We start from the raw sequence: 18,179 nt of genomic DNA, 5'->3' as shown, positions 1-18,179 counted from the left end.
GCAGCGTTCTGTCTTATGATTTACAGCAAAACTGTTCATCACTACTGTGGTCTGTTTTTTTTATTATTTTTTTTCAATGTCAGACTATTGTCGTGTTTCTTCATCGCACAAATTATCTGAGCTGCAGATGAGGGTTTTTTTCTTCTTTTTGAATCTGTTATTTTGAAGCTGATAAGCACACGGTTCCAAAAAAAAAAGTCTGAGGCTTCTGGAATAGTTACATCAACTTAATCCATGTTGACCCTGTTGAGTGGATGTGCACAGAGTCAGCACTGTTCCAACCCCAGAGAGACGAGGTCCTCCAGAGTGCTTGGCAGGGTCTGCTGCTACACTGATAAAGCAGCTTTCAGTGGGCACTAAATTAAGCCACCCAGAGATAGAAAGCCTAAGAAACCGTTGACGGATGTTGCATTTTTTTTCTATCCTTTCCTCCCAAAATTATGCACACCACAAGTATGCACAAACGCAGCGAAGCATTCCACGTGTCGACTTGCCAATCATGTGTGGCGGTCTCCTGTCAGCGACCCTGAGTGAGGTGGGAACCGCGAGAGAAGGTGGGAAAACAGGCAGAAACTGAATGAAAGAAGTGGTCCAGACAGCACCTTTATGCTGCGGTTTTATGACCGCCTCAACGTCCTTGAAAGGTTTTAGGTGGAACCAAATTACAGTCCCTTCGGTGTTTGTGAATCAGAGGTGTTGACAGGCGTGAGTCCGGCCAACAAGGCTGCTCGACAGAGTCAGGGTGAAGGTATGCGGGGGCTTTCAGAGGCACTGAAAGAAATGCAGAGGGGAAAGATTTCCTTTCACACAAAAGCTGAGGAACAGTCTCGCCCCGAGGAGAAGCCTTGTCCTGCTGGGGGGTTATTTTAGGTGTCCCGCGGGGAGTCTGTCCTCAGTGGCCTGACAAAAGACTCTGACTTTCCCCCGGATAATAAGATATTCTGACGTCGCTGCATCACAGAGGTGGTGTTCACAAGAGAAATGCAGGTGCATGTGCTCCATTAAAGGGTGACTCATCACAGAGTGACATGCTGGGAAAAGAGCAGCCATTTATTCAAGGCCTCTAAGTTGCGGTCATGGTGTATTTTAAAGCATCCGCTGTTTGCCAGCTTTGCAGCGTATATTGAGGAACTGACAAGGAGCCTTTAAAGGATGAAAATAGATGTTTATGCGTTAGTGGAACGGTATGTGTAGGTGCCTCCTGGATGAGGGTGTATAACTGCTGTTGACGGGAAGCAGCCTGGGCCACTTTGTCTGCATGGATGTGACTAATGACCATTAGAGTGTCAGGAAGCAGTAGAGCTATAGGGCTCATAATGAGACAGTGAGTGAACTGTTGGCCAGAAAAGCTGCTGCAGAGATTCTGTGTTATTTATTGTCAGCTTAAAGCTAAACTCGAGACTTTTGAACTACTACTGGCTGCTAATAGTGTTGCTTTTTATCTGAATTTTATTGTAATTTGTGACTATATTACAGCTTTATTATTCCTGTACATGGTTACCGGCAAAACGAAATTACATTTTAGGTCATTACTGAGTGTAGAAAATCTTTCCCATTCACATCATATTTATGTTGTAACTCTGTGATAAAAGCATTGCGAAATCTGCGATGACTTTACTTTAAATATAACTTTATCCGAATGGCTTGGTACAGATTACCTTTAATTAACATAACCGCAGTTTGGGATTTGCATAATTAAACTAATAAAGCGTCAAGAAAGACCCAACGCTATCTTTCATCCTACGCTCATGACAGGGATGATCTAAACAAATTCCTTCTCTGCAGCATGAGACAAATCCAGTCATTAATGTAAATAACTTGAGGCTAAACCGTTTTAAAACCTGTGAGAGTAGAAAACACAAATACAGAAGTCTCTTGTGCAACTTTGGCTGGTTATATGTGCGCATACAAGTGTAGTAAAAGTGTAAAACAAACTAGAGAAATTACAAAGCAGGGTAAGATACAATTCTCACACTGTACTTTTTTACATTTCAGACCTTTTCACATGTTTTCTTCAAGGCAAACTCATCACATTGTACATTTTCATTGACAATTTTGCACACAGTATACATTTGAACATCACATTTCACAAACACCTTCAAACCTCATTCTGAGTTTTTAGTACGATTCAGTGCTTCTGTTATGTTCAGTGTTGAATGTAGGATCTTACTTGTGATTTTAGCTGCTGAAAGATTTTACTTTCCTGCAAATGATCAGTGAATCACTTGTCTGTCTATAATACTCTTCAGAAACCTTTAGTCCTGTTAGTGCTAAAACCACAAGTGTTTGTGCAACAGCAACACCCAGCAGCCACAATGAGCTGCAGGTGTAATTAATTCACTAAAACCACACACATGCAGAAATGTGTTTTCTTTTGATTTTTTTTTTTTTGTGGGATTTATTTGAATTGTTTGGGGGACAATTTAGAATATCCAATTAGCCTAAGGGTTGTGTTTTGGGAGATGTGGGAGGAAACCAGAGATCTCAGGGAAAACACAAAAACTCACCACAGAAACAGGTGGAAGTGTTTCTGTGAGGCTGCAGCGCTGATCACTGAGCCACCGTGCTGCCCTTTGGAGGAGGAAAGAGGGGGGAGGTAGGTGGAGAGAGGGATGGAAGAGTCGGGGAAAGAGGGTGAAAGAGGGTTAAGGATGAAGGAGAGAGGGATAGAAGATAGGGGGAGAAAGGAGTGGAAGAGGGAGGGATGGGAGAGAGGGATGGAAGGTTCAGGTTATTCTGACTTTTGCCCTGGGCATCCATATTTAACACCATATGAAACCACACACTGGCACAGTGAAGGAGACAGAAAAGAGGGTGAAGAAATATAAATGAAAAGTAAAACACATGTATGTTTCCATTAACGACTGCACTAGTATGATTGCAAGCAGCTCTCTGTCTATTGTCAGGCTACACTGTAGAAAATAAAGTTTTTGGACATTTTTCAATGTTGTTTTTTAAATGTATTTTACTATTTACTGTTATGTTAGAGATTTTTTTCTGTTTTGTTCAATTACAGATAAAACAAAAGCATCCACTGAACACACTTTAGTTTTAGCTCCTACGTATGTCAGGCCCAGAAGAGCAAGACATCAGAGAATACAAAAAAACGTAAAGAGTTACACAATGGATCCGCAGAGTGGGAAACAAAGAAGTCTTAATTTCAAACAACAGAGATTTGAGTTTTCTGCATAAAATATGAACGCTGCACTTATGTGTCGTTTAAACCTTGATTGTTCTCCCTTCCAAATTTGAACACTGACATCTCGAGTGCATAGTTGTTGTTATTGTAATACTTTCTAGTCCTCTATGAGGAGTCTGTTCTGCACATGTACAGTAGACTGATGCATACGTATTCTGTGCATGCACATTACTGTAGCATAGTCTGGCACAGACACAGATTTTGACTAGAGGTCTGTGTGGACTCTTGTGGACAAAATGACAGCCTTACCATACTTGAGACAGCTGAAGTTAAAAATATGGACTGTCTTACTGAGACAGAAGTATTTAAGTCTTTTAATATTGTTGTAAATTATGTCTGAATATTGATTATATTAGGTCTGAGCCCATAACTGCGCCAAGATTCGTCCAAGAACTGCCGTCCCCGCCCCGTTTCAAAGTCTGCCTTCTGCTCCGTTAAATGTGTCCAATGTACATCAACACCCACCTGTACGAACAGATTGGTCTCTTTGCTTTTTGCTTTGCCGGCGCTCATTATAAAGTGAATCTGTCAGCTTCCTCTTTGGGGCGAATTAGCATCTTAAGCCTCTCCACTCGCTCTCACCGCCTCTCTCCTCTCCGCTGGAGAACCACTGGTCGGGGGCCCAGAGTGAGGAGGAGGAGGAGAAGAAGGAGGAGGAGAGAGGAGGGCGATAAGGAGTGCAAAATGTGAGCGTGAGGGAACGGAGACGGAGGGGAAAAGAGTGGAAAACGCACTCTGCTAGTTAAACCCGGTGACCTCTGTTTCATGAAAGGGAAGCAACATACAGTAGTAGTAGAGGAATCAGCAATTCTCTTTGTCCTAAAGCCAGAACAATTTGCATAGCTGCGACAGCATGCAAGCACTTTGTAAACTTTGTGTCCGGATGAGTGCTATGAAAATGAAGTTTATTACTAATTGTCTCTAACCGCTTAATCCTATTAAGGTCATGGGGGGCAGGAGCTTATCCAAGCATGCTGAGCATTAGCTTGAAGGCAGGGAAACAAGCCTGCAGTCCATCACAGGACTAACAGATAAACAGACTGTCTCTGCCTTCTGTAATCCACATGAGGCGGGGAAACACACGCAATGAGATGGTTTAATGGTTAACACATATATTTATTGCACTAGTAGGGGCAGCAGGGATTGGAGCCAGATTAGCCACGACATACAATATGTTTGTATATATATATTAGTGACTTTATTACACAAATGCTCTTTTATATGGAGCTTAACCAACCTGCAACAGACTTAGATTTAGAGGTGCAGCAAACACTAGCAGACTTACTCAATTTCTTCCTCATGAAGCACGTAATGTTTCCACCCATGTTTACTGATTTCATCCTCTAGTCTCTCTTTGTTGGCCCATTGCTGCTTATCTTCACCATCTCTTGTTGATAAGCGCTTTACTCTGAATACTGTGTTCACGCACAAGATAGACCCCCTGCTCACAGAAACAGCTCCACAGCTCCACTAGAGGTCAAAAACTCCACAGAGAGCCTTTAAACTATTTCACCAAAATCTAAAACTGCATCTTTTACCTCTCTGTCCCCTTATGTAATGGAATTGTGTATATATAATGTGAACTGCATCATCAATGTCTATGAATGCCTGAACCGAACACAGTGATTCAAATCAGCAAAGTAATTTCCCTCCGCTTGCAGGGAAAAAAACGTCTCGAGGAAAGAACAAGAACAATTCTGACTCATTTCAGCTCAGAAAACCATTTCTCATAATGACGCAGCACATTTCACCTCTGATCCGGCGGGCTGTCTCAGGCTCGGTTAATCAAGTCAATGTTTACATTAACACGCTAACATTTCTCACCTGTCACCGGCGTCTCGTTTCAGACTCGGGGATGGGGATGATTGGCTCTGACTGTGGCCCACTGGTCTGCGTGATGGCCGCTGAGTCACTCCTAATGTGAAACTGTTTCAGGCGGAGAGAGATTTCTCTCCAAAGCGATGAGAAAGGTCCGCAGAGACAATGAGTTATGAGGAAGCGGCACAAGATTAATGGCTTGAGCAGTTCCCGCCTGTGTGATTTGACTGTTGCCTTAGTGGAAGGGAAAATATTATTGTGCCATGTAATTATTTAAGTTGTACAGTCCGACAATTTTTAATGTGTGGCAAGAGATTTTCATGTGAGGGTCAATAGTTTAGCATTATTGCACCAATTATTTATCGACATAACATTGCTGCTTCAAGGTGATTGATCTGTCGTTTCCTTTATCTGTTTTGTTGGTCACACTTTCCTTTTCTGTGTCCTCAGGGGTTTCTTACTCATACGTGCAGGGGCAGGCAGGAGACGAGGATGCGGCGGTGGACGTGAAGCTGTACAGCCACCGGTGGAGGAGATGGCTTCCCCCGAAACCTCGCAACATGGACAGCAACAGGGCCAGTCAGGAGCAGGACCAGGAGCCTGAACCGGAGGAGCCCGAAGGCTTCCCAGGCCTGCTGTCTGCAGAGGAAACAGACAACAGCTCCCAGATAGAGGTATGTGAGGATGGGCTGCACACACGGGCCAGGCAGCTGATTACGGATAACCACATGTTGCTGTTTTTCTTTCTGATTTCCACAATCGGAAATCACCACAAATGTGGGGCTGAGCTGCAGCAAGGCTTCAAAAGCAAACACTATATTTTCCTTTTACTGTATATTGAAGTTACTGGAGGCATCTTGATTTATGTGTTGGGGATGTTGAAAGGCTGCAAAACTCTGGAGGCTGCCGCTTTGTCAGCCTTTCAAGTTCTCAGTAGCCTCTTAGACATGCAGGCTTTTGGGTATCTTTAAATTTTACGCATTTATTTGCCTTGAAGCGCAAGTATTTCTGCACAACTCTATTCCTACTGTCCTTAGATTACTGTCTGCAAAGGCTATGCCAAAGCTGTTTCCTCAGCTGTGCCTTAGTTCATACCTGAGTTTAGTCTGAAAAGCAGAGGGGCAACAGATTAAGTGGGGCTCCTCATGGCTCCATCCAATAGCTTGCTGACAACTCACTCCTCTCTGGAGTGTTTTTTAACGCCATGCTTCACTGATCAACAATGTTCTATTTTTCTCTCAATTCTTGTAATTAGTTTACATATTTGCGTCTTCTCTGTTGAGCCAAATAGTCGGCTAGTTCTTGTCATGTGAATCTTGGTTGCGGCTGAGTCACTAATAGCTTCACAGTTGGTGCCGAGGAATCCCGAATTTTAATTTATTTTTTTTCTCACAGAATCTGATTAGTGGAAACAGTTTCTTTTTTGGCAAATCTTGAAATGAGTTTTGGATGACATTGTGCGATTTTAAGCTAACTTTGGTTAAGTTTCCCAACAGAACCACATGTCACACATGATTAGATCCAAAAACCGTTGGAAACTTGAAAATCCGACGAACGTTTCTGTTTTTACAGATAGATTTTTAGGATGGCACGTCTTCCAAACCAGCTGGTGGGTTTTGGGGTTCAGGAGGGTTTAACAGAAACTAGTAAAAAATGTCCTGAAACTGTGGCAAATAATTGTGATTGATGATATCAATATTTTTTTACTCTTCAGCTTTAATTCACATCACTTTTGTTGTGTGTGGCTCGATTTGGCTCACACAGTAAACCTTCCTGTCTCATGAAAAATCCAACTAGTATAAAAAGAAGGAATCAATGAAGTCCTCTGTTGAGCCGTGTCTAAAAATACACTTTGGTCGCTTCCCTGGAGCAATTATAAATCTCCTCAGAAGAGTGGATGTTTAGTAATGAAAAAGAGGACGAGGAGGGGCCTTTTAGGATTAATATTTTATATCAAATTAAGCTCAGCCCTCAGGTGTTCATCTACTTTCTGTGTGGATCCTCTTAAACTTGACCTCAGAGAGACCAGGACAGGAAATTACCCCGGCCTCCTACAGCGAGAAGGGCCTAGTGGACCTGCCGGAGAAGAATAGCGCCTCTCGACCTGTGTTTGCGTCTATGTAAATGAAAGGCATCACCCGTGTCCCTTGTTATGGCGCCTTGGCTGGCGCGCAGCATTGAGGCGTTCAGTCATAATGATGGCGGCCGCCCGGGTTTAGACAGCTCGTTAAGTTTTCTCGTGGCTTCTAATCATCTCAGGTTCACAGCTCCTCGTCTCTCAGCGAGGAGGGAGGGAGCTTTGATCGTCGGCTGTAAACATTCAAACACACTCAAGTACAGGCGCGCACACACACACCGCTTCAAACTTCACGCATACACACAGACTGCGAACGCACCGATGCACACACCACTTCAAATGTCACACACGTCTGCTTACATACATGCTCACGTACCATCACACAAACATGTTCTCCGTCCCTGTTTTCGTTCTCTCGGGCTCATTTGTTGTTCCCGAATGGAAAAGCAGTCCGCAGCACAAACACCCTGCCATTCCTCTTGTCATTACCCGGCACACACAGCGCCTCGTCTGCCACCGGCACTTTGTTGACATGAGAAAAGCCTTCATACAGAGAGGGCAGAAATAGTAGACGCTGAGCTGAAATCTTCCACCCAGAGGAAAGCTGAATGGATTTAAGAAACCGCCTTCTCTACGCTGAAAGAGCTTTAACTGAAGACAGAAGATGATAGAGGAAGGAACTGGTCTCTTTGACACTTTCACAAAGCCGTATATTATCGGTCTGTGATGGTAAACACATTCCAAGACTTATTTGGTGTCATAATTTATTTCTTTGGCACACCTGCTTGCCATCAAGCTGCTTTGTCTGCTCTTGTCAGTGATTTGCGACCAAATTTCCTGTCAAGACAAATGTAAATCCAAGCCTCTAGTTTAAGGTCATGTGGCTGTATTAAGTTACTGCCTGTTTTGTCATCAGTTTCTCTCTGTGTGATTGTTTGTTGATGCCAAATAGTAAGTCTAGAAAGAAGCAGATTCATTTTTGGCTGTGAAGACAATAAAAACTTGTTGATGTTTTAGACAATGTTGTTTAATACAGAGAAACATAAACCAATTCTCTGTCATATAATAATTGTCGAACATTTGCAACACAATTATTTAAAGAGACATGATTCTGTTGTTCCCCTCTTCATGCTAAGCTAACTGTCTGCAAGAAAGTGAATAAGCATATTTTCACAAATGTCAAACTGGCACTGGGAGATTATTCAAATAGAACAATTACGGACATTGGGACTTTCTAATTGATTGAATTTGACTCGTGTTACGTGCTCAATAAATTAACTCTTTCATAGTATAATGGGGGGTGCAAGGTGGTGCAGTGGTTAGCATCGTTGCCTCACTGCAAGGTCGCTGGTTCACGTCCCGGTGAGGACACCTGGGATCTTTCTGTGTGGAGTTTGCATGTTCTCCCCGTGCAGTGTGGGTTCTCTCCACACAGTCCAAAAACACGTTGCGGTTAGTTGATGATTCTAAATTGTCCGTAGGTGTGACTGTGAGTGTGCTTGGTTGTCTGTCTCTAAGTGTAGCCCTGTGATAGACTGGTGACCTGTCCAGGGTGTCCCCTGCCTTCACCCTGAGTCAGCTGGGATAGACTCCAACCCCCCCCGTGACCCTAGCGAGGATTTAGCGGTGTATAGATAATGGATGGATAATATAATGAGTAGGCAGTCAGCCTACCCACAATGCTCTGGAGCTGTCGCAATTTAACTGTAACATCAAAAACCAATCAAAAGTACCTTACTAACAAACCGGTCACAATCACTTCTGTAAACACGATTAACACGCATTCATTTAACACAGTAAAGAACTAAAACAATAAAAAGCAACGTCTCAAAATGCAAATGACGTGAGTAAGTGACTCTGAATCCAGACATGCTGTCAGTAATGTGGCAGTTGTGTTTTTGTGCTATAATCTCTTCTAAGGTGCTGCTCAAAAGGCACATAATTAAAAAAATATCTACTTTGTTGATAGAGACAGGGGCAAATTAAAGAAAAAAAAAAGCTCAACCCTTGGCTCCGTCAGTGAGGGGATCCTATTATCCTGTTAAGAGCGTTTTGCTGGCATGGCATTAAAAAGAAGACTCAGTGCAAATCAATACAGAGCTATTTTGAGTGATCATATTTGTCCTGTGATGAACAATTTCCATGCTGAAGGGAGTTGGTCTCATCCACCATGACAACAACGCATCCATCCATCCATCCATCCATCCGTAGGGTACAAGGGGTCACTGGAAGGGTTGATGAGCATGAGAATGTTGTGAGTCATATGAAATGTCCTTCACCGTCACCCGCCCTCATCAAACATCATACAACAAATGAGGTGATATCTGGTGAGAGAATGGTGTTCAACCCTTCCAGTAGATTTCCAGAGGGTGGTGAAATCAATGCCAAGAGCCATTACAGTTGTTTTGGCAGCACATCGTGACCCAGCACTATTCTGAGCACTGTTTGTTGGTTTCTGCTTTAATTTGTCGCCCGTCTACACGGCAGTAATTTGAAAAACAACCAAAATTTGTCATTCATTTGAGCTGAGTTCGCCCAGCTCTGTATTAAACCTTTAAGGTCACACGCTTTATCTGGTCATTTATTTGTTAGAATGACAATAACTAGTACAGACAGATGCAGTCTTAGGTAGGAGTGTTTTAACAATATCATTTTAAGGTGAGCTAAATCCGTCTTTGCTCAGCTGAATCGCCGTTGTTCGTTTCCATTCCCGTAAATCAAGTGTTTACTCGATAGAAGTGAAGAAACCCGTCCATCTCGTTCTTTGTCTTTGCTTTGAGGTCAGTCTGTGTTTGGGTTAACTGGTGCCGTAACACCAGTTTCCAGTAAGAGCTTTGTCTCACCTCTGCGTGCAGGTTTAAAACGGTGGCTTTAACAGCAGACTGTCTGACGCCGCCACTCTTAGTCACTGCACCAGCTCTACGGATCATTAACCCGATTAAACAGCTCCTCTGCTCGGGGTGTCTTCAGGTCACAGCGAGATAGAAGAAGAAGAAGAAAGACCGAAGCAAACTGTGGGAACGAGTCAGTGTCACTGAATTGGAGCCAGGTTTCGTGAGGTGACGTTTCAGCTGGTCCAGACATGCTGTCAGTAGTCGCTCGTGGCACTTAACCGTTGGGTTTTTGTGGTTTTTATCTTCCAAGGTGCTGCTTCGGAACATTTTCTTGGATCACGGCCATGTTTTTAGGTTCTTCTCATAACCCCAGCTGTTAGGTTGTCATACACTGTAGCTTAATTAAGGTTTCTGTTGTCAGGAGTATCGAGGGAACTCATCACAGAAGCATGCTTGAATTTCGCTTGTATTAACTTTTGACTCTGGCAGAGTGTTTCAAAATTGGTCATTCCCTCATGAGTATTTCACTAGATCCAAAAGCAGTGGGCTTTCCTTTTCTAACTCGCAAATGTGAGTGAATACTGGAAATGTTTTCTCCGTATTACCGAGATTAAATCACCATCAGTCTGGGGAGAACATTAATTTGGTGAAAATGAACAGTTTTGAACCATTCTGCTGTAGTCAAACCACCAGTGCAGCCTTTTATCACATTATTATTAATGTACTGTGCACTTTGTACGAGCTCTGTAATGAATGTGAGAGCAAGCAGAACAACAAACAGAGCTCAAAGACACACTTCAGGCCTTAACAAAAACTGACTAACAAAACTAAATAAGAGTGGCACGTAACAGACTGTCTGTTTGTAGAAGATTGATATCCAATCTTATTCACTGTATATGCACATCTATGCCTGCATCTGCATCAAAACATCAGTTTATCAAAATCTTCAATACCCATTTTTCACAACATTAATATGTCGATACCAGCTGTTCTTTCTTGCCCTCTCTTCCGTCTGACATTGAGTTGACACCAGCAGCAACTCCTAAGGCTGAAAAATGACGCCAATGCAGAAAAAGTTTCTCAGTTAAATGGCTACTTGAGGCTGACTCCAAAAGCGAGTTACCCCACATAGACCCCAATGTTAAAATGTTCAACTTTACAGCAGAAATAAACATGTTTACAGCCTGGTACAAAAAACAATTTTGCTCTCAATAGCTAACATTCCCATTAATAGCAACTGTATGGGGGTTGAGAAATGGCAGAAGCAAGCATATTTATAACTTAACAGCGTTAATTTTACACCGCTATATTTATAACAACCACAAAACGCAATAAAAATGAATTTTCACCATTAACAGACTGGTTATTTGTGGATGTAAGATGGATATTCATCATCATCCACTTCATCCACATGCAATATATGTGTGTTCTGGCCTAGTGTCGTCTAAAAATATCGACACAAACAATTCAACAGATTTATTACTGTTTTAATATTCATTTCCCACAGTATTGATGCACTGATACCAGCTGCATTTTGTCACTCTCTCTTCCCTCCAACAGCGCACTCCACGGTGCCCACATAGTCCCACGTAATCTCATTTCCTCCAGTTGAATAATATTTCGTTTCGGTGTTTGAAAGATGGCAAGTGTAGAGACTCCTTGACTGGATTTGGGGGATAAAGAAAGCAGCAGGAGCGCTGTTTAGAAATATATCAGATTTGAGCCAAATGAACACGGAGAGGCGAAGGTCACAATTTTATTTTTTGCTTTCTTTATATTACCTTTTAATGTGTGACAATCTTGCACTACCTCAAGAATTCATGTTAGAAATGTACCTAATTGTCATATTTCAACCGTGTTTTGTTTGTTTTATAAAGTCAAAAATCAAAAATGTAATGCCCTTAGTTTGGAGCTGGAATTCTCTGTAGCATTGAAAACAGTATCAAATATTCATATTTTTCAAGGTATTGAAATTCCGGCGTCGTAACAACACTAGACACTCCGGCTTTCTCCTCCCTCTGGCTCTGATACACATGAAAACAAGACCAGCAGCCACCTGTCAGCGGACTCAGACCTGCAGGTTGTTCGCTGTCTCCAGACATCAACAGCAGGCTCACAGCGTCCCATTAAAATGCCTGCAACCTTTTCTTTGGTTTCGTTAGTTTGTCCTTGTACAACAATAGCAACTGAAAACATTCACACTTCATTCATTTTTATGAGACCGCTGCATTGGCACAGCTAAGCAGCAGATGTGGCAAAAACTATGCAGAAGAGCAAAAGTCAAATATGTACAAGTGCACATTCCTGGTTGATTACTGTGCAGCAAACATAATGTTTACCTTCATTGGGCTAAAATGCATGACACTTCTCACCTTCTCTACTCCCACATTACTCTCAACAGTCTGAGAAATCACCTAAAGATCCTGTCTGAATACCAAGCGGACAGAATCCGGAGCCCCTGACCGCAAGTCAAGCCGGTTTTATTTATATAACTCAATATCGCAAATCTGCCTCATTGCGGCTTTAAAACCTCCACAGCATTAAACACTCTGTCGTCAGACCCTCGCCTCAGATAAGGAAGAAATTGAGGAAACTTCCTCAGGGAGAGCGACCGAGGAGTAATCCCTCTTCCCATGCGGAAGATGTTGTGTGTACAGAACGGCGACATGGCAGATTTACAGCGCAGGCAGTCGAGATGACAAAATATAGCATGTAAACATATGGGGACTTTAAACTTGCCCGACTTGAGTGGCTTCTTGAAGCTGTCATGTGGCAACATTTCACCTCTTATTTTTATGAGGAGTAAAACAAACCATACGCATTGAGGGGAGATGAAGCAGCCACTCGGGTGATGAATTGTGCTCCTTTTTCAAGTCTCGTATCATGTTGCAACACCTCAAGGGAAGCCGAGGGGCACGTATAACTCCTCGTGTTCCCTCTGAACTGAATGTGAACATTCAACAGTGTCGGATGTTCACACACTGCAGCCTGTCCAGATAATTTAACCAATGTCAGGCATGTCAGGGTGCCAGTAAAAGCACTCAGTATATCAGTGTTGGGGGTCCATCCATTCCATTCTCTGTTGCAGTGTTTGTTTAGCTTTCTTTCATGTGTTGTAATAAGGGTGTGGTTTATGGTGGAGGGTTGTTATTGGATGTCTGGGACTTTACAGCTCATGAGGCTCTTTGGAGGTTACATGCTCCGCTACGCTCGCTGTTTATTTGTGTTTCTTAAGGGAAAGGATTCACACAGCTGTTCGCCTTGCTAATTTTCATTACTCCATTTGATTCCCAACGCTGCTTTTACCGTATTCAGAACCAGATTGTTTGTTTTGTGTCGTAGTTTCCCAGAGGATAATTTGTTTGGAAAGGGAAGTTTACCACCTTTATGTCGCTCAGTGTTTCAACTCCGCAGCGCTATACTGTCTGAGGCAGCTGCTGCAGCCTGGAAATGCTCTTTAGATGAACTCGCAGTTGTTTAAATTTCAGTCTGTGTCTGCTCTGCTTCAGTTTTGGCTTTCTTACTGAGCATCATCTTCCAGCAGCAAGGTTGGAGACTTTCTCTCAGTGGGTCAGCCAGCGTGTCGGTTTGTAGTCGTTTCGTCAGATGAACAAAGACAGCGGAGGTAGTGTGTAGTCCGGTCTGTGTATTTCTGCTTATGAGTGCAGCCACATCAGACAGTTTTTGAGTCAATTCATGAGATCTACAGTACAACCACAGAGGAGAGTACGCTTAAATTATACATTAGATGCCTGGATTCACCTCAGACTGCTTACTGAATTCATTCTCCAATATTTCCATCCCTTTTTGAAACGGTGCACATGATTATTTAGCCAACTGTAAACCCTTTTGGTCATATTTGTCAAAAACTGAAAGAGTTATCCACCATTTCTGGATCATTTTATTTTCCCTTAGTGGTAAATCACTTGTACTTAGTGGAGGTCTTTGTGGGTACATGCGGATCTGTGTAGCCCAGTTTGGGCCCAGTCCAAATTATATACAGGCTCATTAGGTTAAGTAGGGTCTCCGTCTGGTCTTGTGTCTGTTTATCGACGTGTCAAATACCCAATAGGGTATAAATGAATAGCTTTGTTTGTCCGTGTTTGTCCTCTAACAAGAAACATACAGCAGAAGCATTTTCTGATCTCATTAGTCATGTTTAAGAAGTCACAGCTAAATAATAGGGCCACAGCTAATGATTATTTTCAATTTATCTTTTGATTATTTTCCCCATTAGCCGATGAGTTGTTTTTATTTTTTGGTTGATTCGTGTCAGAAAACAGTGAAAAAAATGTCAATCAATGTTTTGCGAAGATGACAAATGTCTTGTTTTGTCCACAACCCAAAGATAATCGGTTTGCTGTCATAGAGGAGAAAAGAAGAAAAATATTCAGCTGCAAGACTTAATTTACAAAAAATAGTGAAATCTATTAACTTAATATCAAAACCGTACAAAAAACTATCCATTATCTATACACCGCTTAATCCTCACTAGGGTCGTGGGGGGCTGGAGTCTATCCCAGCTGACTCAGGGTGAAGGCAGGAGACACCCTGGACAGGTCACCAGTCTATCACAGGGCCACACTTAGAGACAGACAACCAAGCACACTCACATTCACGCCTTAGGAAAATTTAGCATCACCAATTAACCTTGACATGTTTTTGGACTGTGTGGGAGGAAGCCGGAGAACCCGGAGAGAACCCACGCTGCACGGGGAGAACATGCAAACTCCACTCCCGGGTATCCTCACCAGGACGTGAACCGGCAACCTTCTTGCTGCGAGGCAACAATGCAAACCACTGCTCCATCTTGCAGGAACTATAAATTTATTAATGTAGCTTGACTGGAAAAATAAGTACACAAAAAATAATGATGTGAATGCACTATGGTTGATTGGGTTTAGACACGAAAGTAAGTTGGCTGGTTGAAGGAAACGATACGATGACCCTGAGAGGTCAACGCACTCCAACTTTGATAGCACAAAAAACATAAATTTAGGAGAAAAAAAATATGCAAAAACACAGCCTCATGCAGCACATTCACTAGTTCCTGACAGGTCTCTTGTGTATCTATTATGGTTTTCTTCTGTAACAATAAACTTAAGACATTTGTTTTTTGGACTGTTGGGAAAATAATCTAAAGATGGATTGTTATTTGCAGCCCTCCATGCGGTACTAATCCTCTGGCATCTTTCTGACCCAGCGTAGTTATCCTCCGGTTTATTTGGATCGTGTCTGACTATCCTTGCTGAGTTTTGGTATTTTGTATTCAAGGAGACCTCTGGTTCAGTTTCTATCCTACTGTTAAAGAGAATTTGAAATACTCTGGTGCAGCACAGATCAGTATATATTGACGTTTAACCACCAATACTTCCAATCTGCTGCAGCTCACAGCAGACGGCGCGGCAGCAACAAATAATGGATGACGGGCATTATCAGCTGAAGAAGAGCCGCACACATGAGCGATTGCTTCCTGTAAATGTTTTTTTTCAAGGCAGCTACCGTGTGATTTGACTGTATATGCCCGACCGTGTGTGCATTTGAGTGTGTTTACGTGCAGGACGGCGCTGCCTGTTTGGAGAAAGAAGGCTGGCTGACAAGCATCTTAATCCCAACATACTGAAACATTTATTCAAAGCTCAAGTCCTTCTCGAGCGGAGACGTGATTGCAGTTGACGGGGATTACAGCTTTTACTGTACTTTCGCTTTATTTTTTGGAAAACTCAAGTAAACCTCAGTTTTACGAAACACTCGAACCATCTTTTTTATTTCAGTTGAACAGCCAGAATAATCTCATAAAGGCAAATTCCTTTACTCATGGACTCTATTATAGAGCCATTCAGAAGTGAAAATATGTTGGCACGGGATATTCAGGTCTCAGTATAATGCAATATTGATGTAGTGGGCAGGCGAGTAAATGCCTCAGACGGTGATGGGAGTGGATCTGGGATGGGTTTTTGGACTCTGAATGAATCTTTTCTGCAGGTTGTTTTTGAACACTGGAGCCACTAAATGGTCCATTATCAACGGCTATTTCTGTTTTCTCCATCTTCATCTCGTTCCAGTGTTTCAGTCTATGAAGGACGGATGAACCTCTGCAGCTGAGTGGCAGGGTTTCAGTCCATCTTCTCCTCTCAATCATTTTCTGTTCGCCTCCTCTGAGCTTTTCAGCGCAGCGTCTCCACTTTAGTCGCATCTGTGAGGGTCAACTGGAATTTACCATCACTGAGTGTAAATGTGTGTGAATTAAAATACATCTGACAGGCTTGTACAAGACATTATGCATTCAAATCGTAGTTCAAAATGCTTGTTTTTTCATTCAAGACATATGTAGAAATGCCCAGAGTATACATTTCACGTACATATTTAAAATCCATTGTAGATCGCTTTGCTCATTCGTAGAGAAATGTCACATTTTCCGTAGTTTGTAGTTCATGATACAGACTTACAACAACCACATAAAGCTGCAGATGGACATTGCAGATATTCGGCTCAGATAAATCACAGTCCTGGGGTGAAAGCAGAGATGTGTATCTCTTCTGTTAAGCTTCTAAGAGTTTTGTTGAAAATATTTTGCTCTGCCGCTGATTTGTGCACGGAACATTTTACATTTATAACACATCAGCAGGGATGAGTCTGCTCGTTTTTTTTCTCTATTGAATGAAATGCTAAGTTTGTCTAACAGCCTCTCTGGATTTATGAAACGCTCCAATTCAAGTTTGCATATGAAGGCCACTGTACCATCAAGTAAAAGGAGTTTCTTGCAGCTTCGACTTGGCAAACTTTGGACAAATTTTATGATAAAGTTTTATCTTAGTTATGTATAAAAAAAAATCATGTTTTTATGAAGAAAAGTGCTGTTTTTGTATTTTAAAAGGTTGATAATCCGAAGGGCAAGTGTTTGGAACAATTCGCACTTGCAGTGTACTTTGACAAATCAGTACTTTTGAAATATAACTGAGTAGGGATGTTGTGTGATCTTTGGCTTCGGGCCTGCCTGTTCTCGTCGCCCATAAAGACTGTTGAAAACCGAGCCAGTGCGGTAGCAGATTTCACACCGTGTTTGTATTTTCACACATAGATATCGAGTACTACTCTTCGCTGGCTGGTACATTTTGTGGCTGATTTAAAGAACCAGAACCTCCGTCCCACAACCTCCCACCAAAACCCTTTGTATATTTGTGTATTTTTGTCTGTTTCACTGGTCAAACTCCTTGTACTCTGTTTGTTGTGCTGCTGAAAAGCCCTCACAGCTTCGTGTCCACCTACACCCAGCTGGACGATGGCAGCCTGCCCACCTCCCCCTCCACGCTTCCCCCTGAGGGGAAGAACTGCCAGCTGGCCCCCCTCACCTCCGAGAAGCCTTTGGCTCCCTCAAGCCTTCTCCACGAGACCAAAATCATCTTGTGCTGATTAGCAGGAAACTTTACAGCCTCGCATTTGTGTCTACTCCTTTTACAAGTGGCCTTGTTTTCTATTCTGCAAGCAATGTGCTGAATAAGGCTGCCTGGAGGGGCCTTTCTCCCTGACATGATTTGTCTGAACTTTAAGCTGCGATGAAAAGCTTCTGGCAGTGTTTGTTTAAATCTACAAATTAATCAAAAGTAACACCACCTACATGACTGAACTCCATTTGGGATTCTGATATTGATCAATCCCACAGAGGCTCCGCTAAGCCTCCAACATTATCTCTGTTCGTTTTTATACTCCACAGTGAATATTTAGTGGCGGTATTAGATTATAACTCTCCAAGAGAAATGTGAGTCCTTGAAGCAAAACGAACCGAGCAGAGAAGGATTGTGCTTTAATTAATGTTTGTCTCATGGCCTTTTGACAACCAAAGCGCAGCAGCTCTGAATAACACCACCTTTATATCAAAGAATCTGCAGAGCTGTTGAGTTCCTATTAGTCAGATCACAGTCAAATCTAGTGTACACTTCACTGACTCCCCGCCGAGCAAAACACTAACTTTACCAGTGTTTTTAGATAAAAGACACAGCTGTAAGGTATCTCATTAGACCCAGAGGGAAAGAGACGATACAAGCATTCTTCCTAATTCTGCACAGGAAACAATAAAAGCAGACAGGCCTCTCCCACACGGCTTATAAAAGTCCACGAATGTTTCTGTTATAAAACGCGGTCCTGACTGCGCAGTCTGCCACAAGCTTTTTTTGAGAGTGGAAGAAGCTGATTGGCTTATTTTAATTTGATTAGGAGACATTTAAACCAGTGGATGTGCTGATTGTGCTTG

At 42.4% G+C, this 18,179-nt stretch overlaps 1 protein-coding gene across 1 annotated transcript in view; it reads left to right on the top strand.

Moving 5' to 3' along the window:
- plxdc2b (plexin domain containing 2b) overlaps nt 1–18,179 on the top strand; it is a 111,285-nt gene that overhangs the window by 34,008 nt on the left and 59,098 nt on the right. Inside the window, exon 2 of the mRNA XM_008291328.1 lies at nt 5,468–5,691. Within this exon, the coding sequence (XP_008289550.1) occupies nt 5,468–5,691 (224 nt within the window). The remainder of the gene's footprint in view (nt 1–5,467; nt 5,692–18,179) is intronic.

This window comes from Stegastes partitus, unplaced genomic scaffold, assembly GCF_000690725.1.
Source record: "Stegastes partitus isolate 25-593 unplaced genomic scaffold, Stegastes_partitus-1.0.2 Scaffold736, whole genome shotgun sequence".
Taxonomy (NCBI): domain Eukaryota; kingdom Metazoa; phylum Chordata; class Actinopteri; family Pomacentridae; genus Stegastes; species Stegastes partitus.
The sequence above is the reverse complement of the archived record's forward strand: the minus strand, read 5'-3'. Positions and strand labels throughout refer to the sequence as shown.